Source organism: Amphiura filiformis, chromosome 3 (assembly GCF_039555335.1).
Source record: "Amphiura filiformis chromosome 3, Afil_fr2py, whole genome shotgun sequence".
NCBI lineage: Eukaryota > Metazoa > Echinodermata > Ophiuroidea > Amphilepidida > Amphiuridae > Amphiura > Amphiura filiformis.
The window spans coordinates 71,681,918-71,704,194 of NC_092630.1; the positions used below are offsets into that span (position 1 = coordinate 71,681,918).

Below are 22,277 nucleotides of genomic sequence, written 5' to 3' on the forward strand. Positions count from 1 at the left end.
AAGGTATTGAAGTGAAATTCCAATGAATGGGAAATGTCTTGATTCTATTTCAGAACCTTTTAGCAGTAATTTGAAATAAAAGAAATTTATACATACGTGTTAAAATCATGTGGGAAATTGAATTTTAAAACATCCTAAGACGACAGTTTCTTCTGTATGTTTTGTGGGACAAACAGAAATCTTCTATGTGTAATTAATGGTGACAAAATACCACAAAGGTATTGCATTTTTAAGTCTATTGAATTATAAAGTAAAATGGCCAAATTGCCAATCCAACACTGAATAGCAAGCTATTATAATTTTCTCATCTGAACAATTTTGCAGGTTGTTCCGATGCTTATCCAAAACAACCTCTACATGCGCATTGGTAAAGATGGGAAAAACATCCCATGTTTAACTTTTTGCTATACAGAAATAAATATCATTTCTTCACCAGTCACAACAATATTGCAACTTGGTCACTTTTTTCATGATTCAACATTCACAGCATTTCCACACAAAATATAATTCATTGTTTGGTGTATCCTGTGTGTCCGCTAGAACAAAAATAATTAAGTGTGAGACTACCAATCAATGTAGGATTCTATACATCTTGCTTAATAAAACTGGTATTTATATTTCCCTGGGGAAATCTCATACACAAGTAACACATTTTGTGTTAGCTACCACACAGGATGAACCAACTTCCTTTACAATTATTACCATGTGATCCTTTTTTAACAAGGAAGTTTCAAAAATGGATTTTATACACATCAATTCTCCCTTATAAAGTAATTTTGATCAAAATTAAAATCAATTTTACAAGAGGGGAGACAAAACTGTGAGAGAAAATCCCATGATTACCACCTATACACATGTTATGTTTTAAGCATTCTATTCAAGGTGAATCAAAATAATTGGTACACATCAGTGATTATGGACAAGAATGCAATGTCTAAATGCAACACTAGATTCTCTGCATTTTGATGATCCTGGTCACTTCAAGCTGATCCAAGTTTATTAGGAACTGATGGGTACAAATCACTTTGATTCAAGTTGTCAAAACATTACAACAGCTGCTCATATTATTTTCATTACTCCATTCATATTTCGTATTTTTCAATTGAGTGTATAATGAAACAGGACCAGATCTCAATCAAATTTTAAACAGGCCAATTGAACTCCATTATTTTGTTAAGTCTTTAGGGAAAACAATCTGTTATCAATACATTGTACCACTAAGTTGCATCATCACATTACACTTGCTGGATGGTGTTCACTATTACCTTGTTTTAAGACTGGGCAAAGTCCATGCCAATCATAGCAACTAGATATGCTACAAGAACACTCCCTTTGTGATCATTCTTAAACTCGTACCTGAAAGAGGCTGCCAGATTATCAACTATCAAATATTAAGTTACACTACATGGTGTTATTAATGAAGCAGTATTTGCACTTTGCAATCTTAAGGTCGCATGCGTATACACTCAACTGCTAATGCCCCCGGCTAATGCCATCATCTCGTATGCACCAAGGTCATTCATTTACAGTAAATATTATCTGTATGTAAATATTTATCATAAAGAAACATTACTGATAAGAAAATTAGCAATATATTTTTTTCACTTTACTTCCTTTTCCCAGCTGGCAATTTTAAATTCAATTCAAATTCAAGTGTGCAATACTTATTTCTTCCTTCTGATGTGATCTGCACTTGGTTTTGATCAAATAAATGATAACTTAAATGTGGTACTATGGACCACTTCTTAAACTGTTCATTGCATAAACTCCAGTTTAATTTGCTTCCTTGACGGGTAATGGCAAGTTTTATACTATAAGCCGATTTCAGTGAAGGTATTAATTTGCTTACAAATGCTATTTACTACCCATGGGGCAATTAGTTAATTATTTCAGATAAATCATCAGCAACCAAACAGACAAAGTAATCCATATTCCCTACATGGCAGGACATAAAATAGGAATCGCTTACTAAGACCTCACTGGGAATTTCAATATCATTTATCTCCCATAACTAGTATAATTCAATAAATTACAACTCTTAGTACTAGGGAATCAACTTTAGGTTTGGATGGGTATAATAATGTGGTTATCTACAAGGTATCCCAATAAAAGAAAGCCCAACAAATATTATTTCTACAAATGTTCTGGTCCAGGTAATGCATCTAGCTGTATGATAACAGCATAAAGGTAACTGTTCCTGATATAGCAGCAAACTAGACCAAATATTTTTGATTCAAGTTCAATTGGGATTTGCTGAATTGTTACCCTGTTAACCATGGTCATTCACACCTGGACAAGGCTTTGGTTAGTGAATACAGGTCCCTAAAGTACAATCATAGTAACATTTTTTATTATGAAATGTGTTATGTCGTTTCACACAGTCAATTTGCCAAACACAGCTTCCATAACACAACCTACACTAAACACCAAAAGTATACAATCATTTGCAGGAAATTGTGACTAATCTTGCAGATGAGCTGATACCTTTGGTAGCTTGTATAACATGATATCATCCTTTCCCCCATCACTACTTTGAAGATTACTGTAAAAGTGGAAACCTCCACACAATCACTTCTTTATGCTTTGCCAATTTGGATCACTTGGTTTTTAATTTGCTTCCTTACATAGAATTCTACAACAATATTTGCCCATTATTTTTGTGATAGCTTCTTGGAGTGAAAAAGAAGGATGAGACATACCAATCTGCAATATGTGCTTATTTGAGTGTGTCCATGGTTCCCAAGACCTAAATCAATATTTGCTAACTGCAATGTAATAGTGCATTGGTAAAAAAGAAAGGGTCTTTCATTCACCATACATACAAAAAAAACCATTACATTCGTATTGACCACAATGTTTGCACCTTACACTGGTTGCACTTAGCAATGTTAGCTGATCCCACTATGTGACCAAAATGGCCAGATACAATTTTGGCTTTGGAGTAGTTTGGACAAATAAATGACTTTCAAAGTGAGACACTTTTGGCATGTTCTTGCAAACTTGAGTGCCCAATTGGCAGTATATGAATATATTCAGCATGATGCATCTTGGCATATACACAGCTGGTAGGATTCAGATTAAGCCCCCCCCCCCCAAAAAAATGTTTGCTTGCCCTCCAGTGGGATTATTGGGGTGGGCACTACTGTATAGGCCTGTAGACAATGAACATTGGTCATGTGGAAAGATAAATTGAATTGTTGCAGTAGTGTTATAATTTTGGGCCATTTAAGCATTAAAGTTGCAAAATTGCAATTTTCAAAGATGATGAATTATGCACATAGCCATGTTTTAAACAACTAATTGCTAACAAAAATGGATAACTTGTATTCAACTCCTTTAGATTCTCGATCACCCTCGCCAAAAAATGAAGCAAACAGTTAATAATTCTAACCTGTTTATTAGAGAGTATGAATGACTACAAAGTACAATGCCATTTTGTTACCATGTATCATTTCTCAGAGATTAATGTTCCTTTAGTTTTGCAATGAAATGGCCAACAAAACATTAATACTACTTTAATATCTCGATAATATCAAGGTCAGCTACACCTAACTGACTAGCACAGGGTGTGATTGTCCACAGTTGTTGCTATATTCATGGAGGTATGTCTTGCAGACAACAGCACCTATTTTGGCAGATTGAGGTATACAGCTTTGATAATAAACATAAATAACAAGACTGAATTTATGCATGGCACCTGTGTATCAGCACTCTATTTGGTTGAGACTGGTTGGTAAGCCTCTGGTCCCCTCAATATACAATACATAGGTATGTACAACAATAATTAAAACAATATACTATCTATATAACATTATTATGTAAATTACATTTACTATCTATCTAGTACACAGCCACTGCTTGTCTCTCTGTTTGCTGCGCACTTTTGTTCTGGCTTTGAAGGCGGCCGAGTTACATTGGTGCTGCAAAAGAAAAAAGAAATAAAAACATTAATTTTGCATGTTTGTATTGGCCAGGGTCTCACAAAAAACACAGAACCAAAAATATGCCATTTTTAAAGCAACTATATGCAGGCATGAGAATGAACTTCATGGATAATAGTGTGTAAAATTGAGCAAAGCACACAAAAATGGCCTAAAATTAAAAATATATACTTGTTGATAACAAAAATAAAAATTTAAAAAAAAAAACCTGAAAATGTTGATGCCTGTAAAACGGACAATAAATATAGGGCTGAAGACACATTTGCTCATATTTTCCATCATTTCAGTGAAAATTTTGTTATAAGAATAGCAGAAATTATGTTTTTTCTTTCTCAATTATGAAATATGTTAAAAACTGAATACAGTATTACTTATTGCTCGAAATATTGTACAAAATAATGCACTTGTACAGAGATGTTGATATGTCTAATGCATTCCCCCTGTGGTCAGTGGTGGTGCCAGGAATGTTTTTCGTGGGGGGGGGGGCATTGAGGGGCAAGTGAATTTCAGGGGATCAAAATCAACAAATTTTGCGCAAAATTGCCGCAAAAAGTGGAAATTTTCGTAATTTTGGGTTTTTACTGGGGGGCAATAGTTCTGACTGGGGACTGCCTGTGGTGCTCATACATGAAATGAATCAACATCTCAATATGTGTGCATTATTTTGTACAATTTCACTCTCAATAAGTAATATGCAGTAATCAACCTAGTAAATTGTACAAATTTGTCCTCTGACACGAATAAATCACGACACATTGATTGTATTGTGCAATCACTTGGTGTGCAAGTGTTACATGACATCATGTTGGACAAGAGCACCAGCACTAGAAACTGCCTTTCACAAAAAAGTCCCAAGTCCTTTCAACAACTTGTACGTAAGACAGTGGCTGCATAATGTACTTCATGAATGAGAGCGAGAGACAACTTACTCTTTCAAATCTACTAATTTTCTTCACTCCACCAGGTCCTATAAGGATGGGAGCACCTAATCCAAACACATCTCTTAGAAGAGGGTTCTCTGTTAGATGGATGTTGGTCCCAGAGCCAAGAACCTCTCGAAGAACACCATACTGTCGCCGTCATCGCACCCAACTGTCTAGTTCCAGCTCTTCTGTACCAAATTTGATTATTTCATATGGAGCATCATTCTCCTGTAAAATGTTAACAAGTAGAATTTTGAATGGCCCACAGATTAGTTTCTGTACATTCTAGAATATTTGCATTAGGTAAAGCTGGTCTCCAGATTAGGCAGCGGAAATCATTAAATCAATCAATCAATTAATATAAAAAAATTGAAAAAAAATTGGCTGAATTCTGGTGAATTTTTGAAGTCAACAAAGTGGATAATTTGCAGGAATCATGACTTCACAATTTGTGATCAGTACGACAGAATGAAAATGTCCTCAATTGTATTCTGAGTTACAGTGTAAAATGGGCATGAAGGTCGTATTCATAGGTACCTCAATTTGGTGCTACATTTAATGAGATACACATAGCACCAAATTGAAATACCTATGAATATGACCTTCATGCCGATTTTACACTGTAACTCAGAATACAACTGAGGACATTTACGGCTCATTCGTGGTGTACGGTCACATTTATGCAAAATACCATTGTTAGCATCCAGATTTATTCTCACATTGTGCAACAAACTTCTAACCCTGACTCTCATAGGAAATGTTTTGCTGGCCAAAGTAATACTACCTTGGTCTGGGGCGGACATTTTAAAAATGAATTTAGAAGAGCAGCAACGGCATCACTTGCATTACATTCCAGATGCTAAATCTACATCATATGCAAAATTTGAGGAAATTCGCACGAGTCCGTTTTATTTTAGGGCCATTTGTCTAGAACTGGTCTTTACATGTAGCCCTATGGAGAGAGTGCCCGTTGAGGGTGCTATAACCCCCATTTTAGGAACAAAAATGTGATTTTTAAAAAAACGGACTTGTGCGAATTTTCTAAAATTTTCAGAGTATGTAGTATGAACATGTAGAAATATAATCAAGTAGTTACCTTACCTGCTCTTCTCCGAAAAAATAAAAAGTCCTATACCTCAATGATAATGAAACCTAGGTGTACTACTAGCAAATATTGGTCCCATTGGTTGTTGGTCCAGGCCTTTCTTTGGGTCCACTACTTGCTTTAATCCCAGACCTATTCAGCATTATTTCTCTTACCTCTATAGTTCTAATGATATCTCTAAAGCTAGAGCGTTGATGTCTTCTATCTTTCTTGGCTCTGTATTTGTTACTGTCTGTAGCTAGGTCTCGTAATTTCAACACAAGATTATCCATGTCATCACCTTCAAACTCCTGAAAGGTAGATTAACAATTGTGAGTTAAACCAATGTTATATTTTCTCACCCCTATATACAGATATAGCATGATGATGAGAATAAGACATAAGAATAAAAGCATAGCATGGATAAATGCGCTTCTAATATCTTTTGGGAGGTTCTTTTTAAACATTAACCACTGCATCTAAGCATGTGCATAGCACCTTGTGCAAAATAATATGCTGGACAGTTCACAGTACACTTAATTAGTAGGAAATCTGACAAATGTTATAATTTAATTCCTAATTTCACTCCATGAAATTTTTAAAACATTCTTGCCATTTTGTCATACAAATGTGTCTTTTGTAACTCCACCTTACTTCAAGATACACATGTAGACCTACATAAAAGTAGGGATGTTTACATTTTGATATCACGTGATATCACATTTGTGCCATTTTCTGGGGGGTGGGGTATTCATTATGAAGGGTATTCATTCTTCCCTTCTGCAAGTTTTTAAAATTGAAACAATGTCTCCAAAATGACCTAAAAGCAATATGTAACATTTCTATAGGAAATGGATTTGTATTTCTTTCCACAAAATAGTAGGTGCCACTGTCGGATATATATCTCCTTTTAATTTTGAGCTGACCAAAAGCCAAACAAATAAAATGGCTGTTTAATTCCAGCACCTTATGTCACCAAATTGGTGACACAGCGTCGATTGTGACTTAGGTTGATCTCATTGATGTGGTATGCCATCCTATATGTGACCGTATATGAGTTGTAATGAATTGAGTTACAGTAAAAATGGACATGAAGGTCATGATTCATAGGTATTTCATTTGGTGCTACGTGTACCTCATTCAATGAGATACACGTAGCACCAAATTAAAATACCTATGAATATGACCTTCATGCCCATTTTACACTGTAACTCAGAATACAATTGAGGACATTTACGGCTCATTCGTGCTGTACGGTCACATATATCCTATGTATGTACAGTGTTTCATCAACATTTTATTATAAATCTCACAATTTTGTCACAAATACAGCACCTAAACAGCCATTATTTTTGCAGGGTATGTTAAAATCAGAATTTTGAAAAATATTGAGGGCATCCTTCTCAGCAAATGTTATTATTTAATGCTTTAAATCCCCCCTTCAATGTAGACATGATGCTCCCATATTATCTGGCGATGATATTGATCCTACTTACCTCATCATCCTCTCTAGCTAGCTCATAGAACATGGCAATGGCTTCACCAGCAACTATTCTAAGATTTACATCTTCACTTTCTAATAGGTCTGGTAGTCTTGGTAGATGACTGGTAAAGGAACATAAATACAGCAAGTTAACAGTCTTATGCACAAGTCTAAACACAGAGTGTACAAGTCTCAAGTACTTGGTAAATAAGTCTTCACAAATTTACATCTGTAAGTACACTGTACCAATTGATATAAAATCAAAGTTTGTAAGTGTCACAACTTCTCTGTAACCTTGCTCCCAATTCAATCATACAGTGTCCCAATAAAAATTACCCGATGCTCTAATTTTATCATAACATCAAAATTCAAAAAGGATCAGGTAGCACAATCTGTTTCCTACATATCAATGATATTAATTGCACTCTATTCCAAGTTTGACCATATGTCATTTCACATGCAGGCATTCTTAATTGAGTTGCTTTATGTCAATTCATCTCTCATGAATATTCAGGTATTATACATTTTATTTAAATACCGGTATGCCTAAATTACTTTGGTTGTGTAAATTATTTCATTCAACCCAAATTAAGAAATGGAAAAACATTTGGAGTTAACAGTCTCTTTTAAACACCTTTAGATATTGCATCATACTAATTGTAACATATCATTTGCACTGAATTCAAATTAACTTGTACTACATGCAACGAGACATGTCAGCTCTCCTACATCATCGTCATGCATTATGGGGAGGGAATCGTAGGCTGAGAGCGCTCAGAAAATGCTTGACAATATGTTAAATAAGTTGGACGAATTAACTGTTACAAAGCACTTGTTACATGTAGGTTTGATGCATTACTTAGCAACAGGCAGTTCATTGAATATATTTACCAACATAATGTTACAGCTGAGGGCAAGTCATTACGACAGCAAAATCAATTTATATACCTCAACATGAATGTTAAGACTATCACAAAAAATTAGAGAGTTGTTGGGAACAGTAACAACATCAAACAAGCATAAACAGCTCATCAGAATGAGTGTGTATGAAGAACCTTGTTGTGTTAAACTTGGAATCAATTGCATTGTGACATGCTTTACATCAGGCTTCCCGTTAGTGTGCGTCATTGCGTCCAGACGCGTATTTTACAAATTTGGACGCAAGTTCACATGGCTAATCAAGTATTTTAAGCCCATGTCACATGCATGTGGACGAGACAAAACTTCAAATTTTATCATTAATTGATGATAAAAATAAGAAATTTTTATTCTTTTATATTTTTAAGATAATAAAAGCCCCAAAATTTTGACCCACCTGCTAAGAATTGAGGTAAATTCTGCAATATTTGTAAATGCAACGTCAGGAAATCGTGCACTTTTGCATGTTTTCCGAATCGACCGCTGTTCAAGTTGATGGCCTGGGGAAGTCCCGATTGATTGTTTACAAGCCAGCTTGCACGCGCAGCTAACGTGCGGTTAATGTTTATTTAATTATCACAACCTGACAATATTAAATTTTTAATATTTTAAGTTTATTTTCTCATAAATAATCTAGGTTTCGTTTATTAGTATTATTGTTACGATGAATAAAAGCAAATTTAAAGACAAAATCTTAATGATAACCCTTTTTCGTATTATTTGTGGCAGCGCGCTAGTTTTAGCTTTGTAACATCAACTACACGTTAATTTAAAAAAAAAAGAAATGCGGAAGTAAAATACTGAACGAAAATTTGTTCAAGATTGACAGACTTTGCTCATGTTTTTGCACCTGTTTTTGACCACGTTTCGGACCAAAACTGACACAGAAATGAGAAAAATTACCATAGCGAATGGAGATGGAATATCTCGGCGAAAATGCACTTTTATTTTTTTTTAACAATCAACATTTGATGAGGTGTAGACCCGGGGTACGTGTGTATCCTCATAATCGTGAAGTTCAGAGGGACGCAAAAAAATCTGTCTGGACGCAAGTTTTTGCAACCTCGTCAGCAAACTTGCGTCATTACGGACGCACATTTTTAAAACCTTAACGGGAACCCTGCTTTACATAACAAACTATTTCTTTGTTACCACTGAACCAAAAAAACTGTGCACATGTTCCTCTTTGAATTTTGTGATATTAGTATGTTGCGAGTCCATTTACAAATTCACGTACACCAGTATTTGTATATTAAATTGCATGAAGGTAGTTTCCCTTTGATACCACTATCATCTTTTACAGTTAACTTTTGACGAGCATATAAGCGTACATCACATGTATTTACTGTGTTGAAACACTCTTGTCTCTCTGATTGGCTGCTGAGGCGATCTGCTGTAGCCGAATAGAAATTCATGAATGAACTTTGCTCTGTACACATTGTTAGCTCCAGCTTTGCAACATCACGTCTCATTACTAGTACCATCAATAGTACAGGCTCGTTAAAGGTTTACAGCAAAACATTATAATTGCTGGAAGAAGTAAAAAAACAAATGCAGCAACAAGAACAACAAACAAACAATACAAAAACAAAAATACACAGACACACACACTCACCTTTCTACCATTTGAATGACTCTAGAGGGCGGTGTTATGGATAGTAATAGTGTCCAACTTGACAGCGCTGCACAATGTAACATGGTAACATTGGCTGTGTGTGATGGTGAGGTGCCATCTCCCTTGTGATAAGACTCACTAAAGATCTGTTCTAAGGTGATCATGGTATCTACTACAACCTGTGATAAATGAAGAATGAAGAACAAAAATTAGGTCTTTCAGGAACTAAATTCTATTCCTTGGATAATGACATTTCCCGAATACATACTGTGTTCCATGTTGTTAGCACTGATTAGCTAGCAGGGTTGGCAGAAGGTCTGTGCTTGGGGTTCAGGTTACCCACACGCCTCACATGTAGTGAGGAGTCTGTGGACCCCCTTCCCAAGGGTAGCGCTAGGTCCAAAAGCTCGGGGGTCCCAACTATTCATAACTGTCTAGCCAATTCAATCTATTTGTGTAATACCATACTATTTTTTTGTGTTGGTTGTAGTGGTTTATTAAATATTATTGTATTTTTTTGTTTTTTCTTTCATTCTTTTTTCTTTCTTTTCTTTTTTTTCTTTTTTTTTTTTTTTTTTTTTTTTTTTCTTTTTTTTTCTTTCTTTTTTTTTTTTTTTTTTTTTTTCTTTCTTTTTTTTTTTTTTTTTTTTTTCTTTTTTTTTTTTTTTTTTTTTTTTTATTTCAATCAAATTAGTATAATTACCTAATATTTACCGCCTCGCCACTGGCTGCCCAATAATACTTTTTATACTGCCTCTATTTTCTGTAGTTACCAGTAAACATACAATGGCTGCCAGAGATCTCGCCATATTTTCGCGATATCACAGCTGTTTTGCTGTCAAAATTTTCACTCATAAAGCAGTATTACTGTGCATAATATTAATTATTGAAGTAAATTAGGCCATAATTTGGTATTTCAGGGGTTCAGTTGTTTCAAAAATGATGTGCATAATGCAAGTTGAGGAAACTTTTCAGCCTAGTTTTATGAAACCTGGATATAGAAAACAACATGTGGAATTTTTGTTGCGACGACGGGACGCAATAACTCACTGCTTTTGCAATATTCATGCGTGAGATTCGGGTTTTGGTGGGTCCGGGACGCAAAAACGCAGCCTAGCGCGACCCTTGCCCCTTCCAGGTTCCCAAGTTTCAGAGGCTAGCACCTGTTGGCTGACTAGCAATCATAACTGAATGACTTATCTTGCATGCACATGTACATTATGCTCAAGTTACAAATTATGCAGACTGGCACCGCCACAATTTCAGAACAGTCCTGAAAGCTGTTCTATATGTAGTGAACATCCTGGTCAGTCCAATGCAATGACCCACCCAGCTAAAGCCTAATGATCCTAGTCATAATGACAGCACATTGGCGAACAGGAACCACCAGCCAACAAATTCGTTCATAAGAGTCACCTTAACATGCTTACCTCAAATTCCTCAGCAGCCAAGAAGCAGCCTACACCTAGAGCAAATGCACACTGTAAAGAGCAAACAAAAACAAATTAGTTTATTTTATTAAATTTCTCAATTATGTTGAAATTATTAGTATAGTTTAATTCTCACAATTCACAATACAATGCGCCGCCAATGGTAGCTCTTGCTAGTTGCTAGTCCAATTTTTGACATCCAGGGTCAACATCGACTTCCTAGCCACCATTGGATTTTTACACAAGTGTGATATTAATTACGCTGAAAAAAGCTCCACAAAGGATTCCCTGTGATCAATAGATCGAAAATGGATCTACTACACTTATTGTAAACTGCTGTTTAGTGTACATATTCACGTACAACATCATTATATTGACAATGCCATGTTCCTGTGTTGAATTCGTATTACGCGGGCTTTGGATGTCAACATTTTCCCATGAAGCACTGCATATTTTGGCCTTCCCCAGCTACCGACGAGGCGCATCATATTGTGAATTGACCGAATTTATTTTCAACATAAACAGAATAAATTCAGCTCAAAATATATATTTCAATGGCATTTCAAAACGTACTTGCCATTCTTCTACAAATTTGCATTTTCAAATGAGTATTGCAATTTGTCATTTTCATTTGAATTCATGTATGTAGAATTATTTACTGCAGCCATTGAAATAACAGTAGCCACCACCTTATCTAAGCCTGGACTCACTCCACCGTGCCTATCACTAGATTTCACCTTTCTCTGCAAACTTTTGATTCTTTAGCAGCTGTTTAATGCATGCTTATTTACTCTGTATTTTAATGGCAATGTCGATATGCATGCTACATCACAAACTTGTAACAATCATGCTTGAAGATGTTAATTATTGTTCAATTTCACCTTTTTATACCTTTTGGGATAGTGACAGCAGACTCTCCTACACTAAACCTCTGAAGAATCAAAACTCTACACTAATCGTCTTTCAGGTACATTTCCATATTTCCAATTTGCAATTGGGGTTAAAACCAATATCCCAAACTTCAGTGACAGGTTCTTGAACCATGTCTTGGGAAATAAGAAGTTACAATTAAATCAGCTCCATGGTTAAATACTGCACTTACTGATGCCCGTGCTTTGACTGCAGCAGTTTTGTCCAGTAAGGTGACTTTAAGCAGCGGCTGTAAGGTCTTGAATGCCTCTTCACTCTCATCTCCAGCACCCAATTGTATCAAGAGTAGCACCCCCAAGTTTGCTGCTAATGACTGCTCCTCTCCCTTACCTAAAACATCAGAAGTAAATTAGTCAACTTTCTAACAGAACTACATGGCAAGTACAAGATACAATTTTGACTCCTACATGCACTGCTTATCTTGCTCATTTTATCTTTGATCAAACTGCAAAAGAAGTCTAAGGTATGCAATCCTGGCAATAGAAATTGCTGCCATACTGATGTCATTTGTTCAACTTTTCCCATGCTCCGGTGCAAACCATTCATTTTGTGATCAGAAACCGCATCTTTATCCTACATCCATCATTCAATGTAGGTGAACAAATAAATGGGTTTTGGTGTGGAAACACTTTTCTAAGATTGTAGGTCAGCATTTAACTTTACATAATGTACGATAATATGTACTAATTTCATACTAAAACACAAAATGTTAGGTCATACACATTACACAATCCTTTAATTCATACAATTTTTATTTTTCACACAATTTTGCTAATTATAAATAACTATGACTTACCCTTTTTCAAGCATCTTTCCACACAATCTGAGATGGTCATTTTCCTATCAGACACAAAGTCCAGCAGATACTTGCGTGTGAATGCTGTACGTAGATTCTCAAGGCAAGTACGACGACCCTGGACACTGTTGGCAAACACAGAAGACACTACTGTGGTGAGTTTTGTTTAGAAAGTATTCAAATCACCTCATCTTGTTGAAAAAGCATGAAGCCAATATGTTCTTTGATGGTGCCTGGGAAAACATTGAATCCAGGAAATTCCTTCCACAAAAATGTTGGCATTTGGAAGGAAATTTTATTTCATCACATTAGGAAATATAATTTAAAATACACAATTAGGAATATTGATACTTTCTGGGAAATTTGGCTTGTCATTCCAAGAAATGTTTTCTTTTTCTAGGCCTGGGATTTCACAAAAATCTATTATGGTCAAATTGATATATTCTTGGAAATGTTGGAATGTAACCAAATGTAATGTGATCAAGCAAAATGAGTTGGAACTTGGATGTTGGGATCATTGATTTTGAGATATATAGCCAATAACAGTATTCAAGTTCCTTCGTAATTGATTGTTCTGAGCAACACTAAAATGATCATATCTCTGAAACCATTTTTACAAGTTTAATTATGATTGGATTTTTAAATTTCTGAGAATGGCTATGTAATGGAATTGAAATTTGTTTTAAATTGCCGAGAATGGCTCATGTAATGGAATTGAAATCTGAAGTTTAATTTTGATCAACATCATACTCATCACAAATGTCCCCGAAATTTTTTCACACATATATGACAAATCTTGTTACCTTTTCTGTGTGGTGCCATCCAGATTATCTCTCATCTTTTCCTCCAGTAACTCCTGTGCATCAGTCTCATCAACAGTTGCATCTTGACCATTTAGTGTTGCTGTAATACAAGAGATCACCCAATCATAGTTGACAACTTGACATACCCTTTAAGATTGTAGTTTATCTTAACCCCGTAACTTTTTGCCCTATACCCCAAACATGTGAAGGATATCATGCTGTACATATTGTGTCATGATGTAGTCAAGGTGATAAAAGGTTACTAAATGTTTATGTTAACATGTTTGAGCAAGGGAGACTTGAACTACTGATGTCTGTAAGAAACTTTTTTATATATGGCCAACATTTCACTTTGGTAGTCTAACCATTTAGACAAATTTACTAATGACCAAGGGCTTATGCAGCCAGCTGTGTAGTGGTTTACTGAACTAAGTTTGTATACATTGTATGACACACCCAGTTTTTGCCCACATGGCCTATACTTTACCAACTGACCAACATGAAATATATGACAAAAAGTTTTAAAGTTGCACTCTTTACCTTCTTCAATGCTATCTGGCTCTGACATATGACTGCTTGTGATGCTGGCAGTTTCCTCTGTGTCACCTTCACTTGCATGATCTCTCTCGGCTCCCTTAGCGGGACCTACAAAACAAAAACAGAATCGAGAAAGTTATGATGATTATTACGGACTAACAAACATACATACAATGTATAACAGGTGCATTTTACATCTTGAACAAAAGTTTCATGTTCTAAAAATGGAAGCCAACAAATGTGTTTTAATGGCAACATAAATTTGATTACTCACTTTTCCCCATAGCTGACTGTTCTGGTATACCAGAACGAAATTCAAATTTGGCGATATTTTTGCTAAACAAATTAATCTGCAAGAAATTTTTGGTACATAAGCATGTAGCCAGAGGTATCCAGTGGTACAAAAATCTCAACTTTTTTTTTAGAAAAGTGGGGGGATGAGGCTGTGGATCACAAAATGCCCTTTTAAGGTTAAATACAATTGATTTTCAAGGCTTGATTCCAGAGGGGCGTAAGTTAATAATGGAAACAGCCATGCAGAAAAGAATGAACTCACGCCATACAATAGTGTATAGTGTATCAATCTGAACTAGGGCCACGGACAAACCGCTGCTCGTGAGTCATCCTATATGTTGCAGGGATAAGGAAGGGGCGACCATGATAGGACCATATGGGCTGAGGGGGAGGGGGCTGATTGTGGGCAGCCGCTTTCGGCAATTTTCCTTTGGATTTTCTAAATTTTCAATTTTAAAATTATCCTGGATGATATCTGTCGTGAAATAAATCAATGCTTCTATAGGCTATAGGCCTAGTATGCCTATTTATACCCTGATTATGCAAAATATAGGCCTACAACAATAACTACAACAACAGTAACAAAACCAACAACCAATATTTTGTTAATCTAATAATTCTAATTTGTAAAAATATATTCATAGGCCGCACATATTAGGCTAGTATAGCCTAAAAATTCCTGAATTATATAATGAAAAAAAAAAAAAAAAAAAACAATCAATCGCTGCAGTCAGAAAGAAAGAAACGAACAAGAAAAAAGAAAAAAGTGAGAGAAAAATAAAATAAAATAGATGGAATGGACCACATAGGGACTCGAACACGTACCAAAGTTTTCCAGCTCAAAACTATAGTATTTTATAGTCGAACGTGAGTCCAGCGCGCTAACCGATTGAGCTACTGAGTGATCTGTAAAATCGATTGATCTCAAACTGACTATTATGGAATAGTGCATACCATGGCTCTTATGATAAACAATCTCATCACCGCTGTAAATGTCGGTGGTATCGATGGCGAAAAACCTCGATTTTTGCAAAAGTAGCTTAAATTTTGAGTGAAATTCAAATGGTAAAGGAATCGACATACTTTTGAGAAATAATGTAGGCAGTTAGAAATCAAAATTAATATTCCACAATCCAGATATCGATAATGTAACATAACAGTGTTTTGTGGTACAAGATTCTCGAAAATTGTTCCCAAAAACGGGCTAATAAAATTTAATCGGTACTGTTTTTGGTTCTTCCCCATGGCAACATTATTTCTTTGGTCGATTTGTAGTACAACAACAAAAGGAGAAAACAATCACTCGGCGTAGTTTTATACGGAGCGAATATTTGAAAAAACTGCATGGAACGTGTTTTTGATCTTGTGAACATGGTGCGTAAAAATGATTTAAACGAAGGATTTTCAAACGGATTCTAAAAATGTGTATAAACACACAAAAATAATGTTAAGATACATTCATGCACCAACATTTGACTCACTGCGATATTTGATTGCTGAGAAAACGCGGTTTTAGAGAACAACTTTATACGTCTTTTATACGTTTTTTATATGTTTCTTCGTGTAACCTTAACTCTTCCAAAATATTGAATTCAAAATGTACATAGGCATGATATTGGGTTCACAATGACAGCATACAAAAACTAACTATAGACAACTGAAAAGCTACATATGCAGTGTCATGTAGGAACTGTGCCTAATTCCCTGTCCACAGTAGCCTGTCTATCTCTCTGCTGATACAGGAAGGAAGTAACAGCTGTATCAATTCAGGTTGTTTCCCATTAATAAAATGTATAAAATAATACTGTCAATATTAAATGAATTCAGGCAATCTAAAATTGTAATACTGTAAGCCTATAATGATGTAATTAGTACGGTACGTAGCTGTATTCAACTAAATTAAAACCCCTGGCCCCGGCTCTTTTCGCTTTTCGGTGACACTTATCAAAAAAATTATTAGTAAGCAGAGAGAGTTAAGAAAGGAATAAAGTTTTGTATACAACAAATATAAAACCTGAGGCTATTTAGAAACTACATACATCCATCCATTTTGTCTGCCTGAATTGATGACAGCAAGTTTACAAAATGTATACACTGTACCGTATAACATTGTCCACTGGACTGAGGGATCAAGGAATCATTTTAAGCTTACTGATTCACTTGCCACAGCTACCAAACTTCGAATTTATGAGGCACTACCCCAGGACACGCCGGTGATGATGGTCTAAATATAGCCGAAAATCAAAGCTGGGCCCACTTCAGGGGTCGTATCACCAAAACCAAAATATTTTTAGTCCCAAATTTTGTCATCTTTAGTATGCACCCCCTACTACTCACACACAAAAGAAAGAGCCAATTCCAACTTGTTCAACTGAGTTACAGGTCTTCAAAAATGAACAAAATTCATTTTGGCCCTACATAGACCCCCCTGAAAGTCCACATCAGACACCTCGAACCAACTTCTGTTTGATATATGTTTGAGATATATGCCATACAATGTAGCCAGAGAAGTTTCAATCTGGTTTCTTGATTTCTTCACTTTGAATCAACAGCATCCTTATTACCATTGCTCTCTATTGTGAAAAGTGTGTTGACCCCATTTACTTAACTGTAGAAGTCAATGATGAGAATGATACTAGTGATTCATAGTGAAGGAATTGAGAAACCAAAATGCCTCTTTCAAGGCTTTAGTTATATGGCATGTAGCTCAAACATATCTCCAAGAGAAGTTGGTTCGAGGTGTCTGATGTGGATTTCCAGGGGGGTCAATTTAGGTCCAAAATTTATTTTGTTCATTTTTGAAGGCCTGTAACTCAGCTGAACAAGTTGGAATTAGCTCCTTCTTTTGTGTTTGAGTAGTAGGGGGTGCAGGCTAAAGATGACAAAATTTGGACCCTAAAAATATTTTGGGTTTTAGTGATACGACCCCCCTGAAGTGCGTCCAGCTTTGATTTTTGGCTATGTTTAGACCATCATATCTTTAATATGGTATATCCTATGAACTTCTAAGTTGCATATTTGGATTCTACACAAAAAGTTAGCCTAGAATACAAATTTTCAGGGGTGTGGGATATATACTTTTGAAATTACGCCACCTTGAAAATCAAAGTAGACCTTGTGACGCGTTATTTTCGCGTGGCCCCCCTAAATTTCAAATTGCTGTAGCGCGGAAACGAAAGGGAGTTACGACCTCAAATTTTCAGGTTTTTCATTTCTCAATAATATCTACCAGTACACAAAATAAGAAAAAAATTCATGAGTATGGGTTAACTTTCATGTTGAGTTGGCATGGAATGACTCAGATGTATATTATAGGGCAAGGACTACAACTACTGTACTGAAAATTCAGCAACTCAAAGCAAGTAGTTATTGATTTATTGATCAAATATTGGTTTTCCTCATTTTTTAATGTAACCCCACAACTGTTTTCTGTGCTGAAATAAAATTTACAGTGCAGTAGTTGTAGTCCTTGCCCCTATAATATACATATCTTACTTGTCCCCAATGCGCTATAATTTTTAAGAAAAATGCACAAATAGGCACAAATTTGGGCAGGGTGTAGTACCCCTTAATGTACCAATTTGATAATTAGGGGGTACTACACCTAATGGTTATTTTGTGTTTATTTTTGTATTTTTCTCAAATTATAAGCGCATGGGTGACAAGTAAGATATATGTATATTATAGGGGCAAGGACTACAACTACTGCACTGAAAATTCAGAAACTCAAGGCAAGTAGTTATTGATTTATTTATCAAATATTGGTTTTCCCTCATATTTGACTGTAACTCCACAACTGTTGTCTGTGCTGAAATAAAATTTCAGTGCAGTAGCTGTAGTTGTAGTCATTGCCCCTATAATATACATATCTTACTTGTCACCAATGCGCTATAATTTTTTAGAAAAATGCAAAAATAGGCACAAAATTGGGCAGGGGTGTAGTACCCCATTAAGTTCATGGATGCGCTAAAAATATAATGAAAAGTATTAAATTAAAAATGCCGTTCAACATTTTAAAAAAATGCATAGTAACAGGCTTGAAAAAATCTAACCGTAGATGCAGCATGCTGCGATTTTATGGGTAATTTTCATTATGGGTAATTTTCATGACTCAACGCGGAGCACGGACGCGATATAGCCAGTGGAAATCACGGTAGTGTTCCAGGCCTACGCGATGGCAGGGTAATGGCGTCTCCCATAGGCCTACATTTTTACTTTTATATTGAGCAGTCATATCCCAATTTGTTTTATCTCTGTTATTATCGATGGTCCTTGCCCTTTTTTTCCAGGCATTGAGTTTTGCAATGTGACAGGTGTGCTGTAAATCGCACGCCTGGATAACCCGAGGTGTGCTTTTAGGTGTGCTGAAATCGCACACCTAAATAAACCAAGGTGTGCTTTTTTCAAAACTGGTGTATGACTATGATTTCATTTTCAGCTAAAACTTAGCAATTGTGACAACATACATGTACTTTTTTAAATGGCCATGGTAAAAGCTCTGGGGTAATGAACGGTGTATACTGCATAGATGTCCCTGGACTTTGGACTTATTGCTAGTGTCATTTGTAATTTTTTTTTTTTTAATTAGTTTTTTTTTTGGATTTAGAATGTCCCTAGAATGTCCCTGGAACTTAAGAATGTCCCTGGAATTTTTTTTTAATTAAAAAAAAAAAATTACAAAAAGATTTAAAAAATTATAAATTCTTGTTTAAAATAGGCAAATTTGTAAATTATGTTCACATAATAATCTATGAATGATTTTAAAATGCATTTGTTTTGTAGGCCTATGCTTCTTTACTTCATAAATAGGTTGTAATGTGAACATCAATTATAAATTTGCCTATTTTGAACATGAATTTATAATTTTTTTAAATCTTTTTGTAATTTTTTTTTCAAGTTTTAAAAAAAAATTAAAAATATTTCCAGGACATTTTTAAGTTCCAGGGACATTCTAAATAAAAATAAAAAACTTAAAAAAAAAAAAAAAAAAAAAAAATTTTTTTTTTTTTTTTTTTTTAGGTGTGCTAAAAATCGCACCCTCGGCGTATTTTCAGGCGTGCGGCGTGCGAATCGCACTCGCACGCCTTAAAACTCAATCCCTGTAATTTTCCCAATTTTTTTATACCAACCAGTAATGATTGTAGCAATAATAATACAGTACCGTATGTAAATAAAGCTTATTTATGTATATTAAGAATTAAAAGAATGGGAATAAAATAAACTAAGCCAGGAATTTTTGGGAAAAAAAAAAAGTTATTTTTTTTCCAGTTTTGTAGTGTCCCTGGACCTAGACCTAAATGCTAGGATCACTCTTGGTTGACCTAAAAAAAAATTAAAAATTAAAAATTTGCATGTGGTTTTCTGTTTTTAATATATGAAAATTGAATTTGTATTCATACTCTATTAATGATATCAAAATGAAAGTCAATTCTTAGTTTCCAGTAACCCACCCGCATCACCTTTCCAATTTGGGCAAACTTTCATTTTTTAAAGTCAAAATTTTTATCTTAATATTGAGATGGAAATAAGGCCCATGAAAGTCAATTCCGAGTTTATCGTCACTTTTTTTTTCCAGGTTGGTGAGGTGACTTTTTCATTTTTCATTATTTCATCAGATTTCATTATTGACCTAAAATGCATGTTGATTAAAAAGCAAAATGGAAATAAATGCGACGAAGGGTAGGGACTAGAAAAGTTATGAATTTATATGTTTTACAAACAAAAATATATGTTTCCAATTGCTAAAACTGGTGAAAACACTGATACTTTGAAAATAATTAATTATTTTGGCATTTTTGAATATTTGATGCGGGTATTTTTGGTTTCCAAAAAGTGATGCGGGCGGGGGACGATAAACTCGGAATCGACTTTCACGCGCCTAATCAAAATTGATACTCTCAAAATGTCTGACATGCCCTGCTGATCATAATCAACATTGTTTTTAGTTGTAAGATAAGAGTAGAGGAACTGGAAAATAATGGAATATCTGTACCGTACCGTAAAGATGATCTTAAAATAAGTAGCATTAATAATACCTGTTTTGACATGGTCTTTCGCCAACAATAGGAAATAGCCAGAAGTACCGGTACCCTGAGACTAGTATTAGGTATACTAGTCTCAGCGGTACTGCAGATTGTATAAATGCCCACTTTTTTTTATTTAAAATAATGAAAAAATGAAAGTGGAAAAAAAGAAAAAATAATGAATACGGTAATGAAAAAGTTGCCTTACATTTACGTTGCCGAAAACATGTTACGGGAAACTAACATAGGCGATATTTTTTTTGGTTTTAAACAACAACATGAACAAGCATGCATTGTATTGTTGTAATGTATTGACAAGCCTGGGTAATTTGAATTTCATTAATATCATTTTACTTTTAAAGTAAAATGATGGTGATGGTGTCTAGGCCATGTAGGCTAGCCTAGTTGTTTTACGAGACGATACCTTGCAAGATGCTGGATTTGAGTTAACAAAATCAATTTGAACTTTTCATGCCTGTCCTTAATGATGATATATTGCACAACTGTTTGCAACTCTTAATCTGTCATGTCAGTGCAATGAATGACAAGTTGTTCAATCTTCACTTCATTCAAAACAAAATCACTCATTATAATTTGATATAAAAACACTAGTTCTGAGTTTAGTAGTTGTTTTGGATACCAAATTTCGTGAAAAATTAAATAACATATGAACAATAGTAGAGAAAATATCACATTTAGATCTACTTTTATTTTAACTTTATTGACACGAAACCATATGATATTCGAGTAATGCATTCCGACCATGCGATGCGACCCATCCATATGCGGATCATTGTGCATGTGTGTGTGGACAGCATATCGGGTCGAACAATAATAAATTATTTGACATGTATATTTCGATGAGGTTTGACGCTAAAATACGCTACAACATATTAAACACGTAAACACAACATTACCTATAGAATATAAGTATTACCTTTACACACAAAATTAGTCAAAAAACTTTACAGAAAATCATAAAACATGAAAAACATATGGTGTGACATTTTGTTTACATTTTCAGAATGAATAGCTTACGTGCGAAAAGCGCGCGGCAAGTGAAACATACGGAAAATGCTCATCATCCTACCTTTTTTCTTCGGTTTTCGGCGTGGCATCGTAAATTTAAACAATCGAGACGCTTCTCGAAATCTGTTACTCTCAAGATCTAGGAAAGTTTCGTATATTTAGTCCGTAATATCGTAGAAAATAGCCTAAGAAAGGGAGTGATTGGAAAAGTTGTGTTTTGCTTAGCCGATGCATTTTTTGCATTAACCCTATTCAGGGATGTCTCAACGCCCTCTATTTCACGGGTGGTAGTAGAGAACTTCATGGGAAACCTGTGCATTTTAGGGTATACGGTAAGATAAATTATTGCGAAATGCCGGCACATTGTGGAATGACGTCAGTACATAATCTGAGAATCTGGTTCTGGCCACATATGGCAAAACACTCCCACGAGTCCCCGACATCAGGAAAAGAAACGTTTTTCACAATGTA

At 35.1% G+C, this 22,277-nt stretch overlaps 1 protein-coding gene across 1 annotated transcript; it reads right to left on the minus strand.

Annotated features, from left to right (window-relative positions):
- Window positions 1–1,997: 1,997 nt before the first annotated feature.
- Window positions 1,998–22,057, minus strand: LOC140149062 (interferon-related developmental regulator 2-like). Its single transcript, XM_072171217.1, has 11 exons — window positions 21,868–22,057; window positions 14,464–14,568; window positions 13,924–14,023; window positions 13,121–13,245; window positions 12,497–12,654; window positions 11,395–11,445; window positions 9,965–10,143; window positions 7,445–7,553; window positions 6,125–6,259; window positions 4,871–5,092; window positions 1,998–3,920 (listed from the first exon to the last, which is right to left on the minus strand). Exons 1-10 carry the CDS (start codon window positions 21,893–21,895, stop codon window positions 5,021–5,023), a joined length of 1,062 nt encoding a protein of 353 aa, XP_072027318.1. The 5' UTR covers window positions 21,896–22,057; the 3' UTR covers window positions 1,998–3,920; window positions 4,871–5,020.
- Window positions 22,058–22,277: the final 220 nt, after the last annotated feature.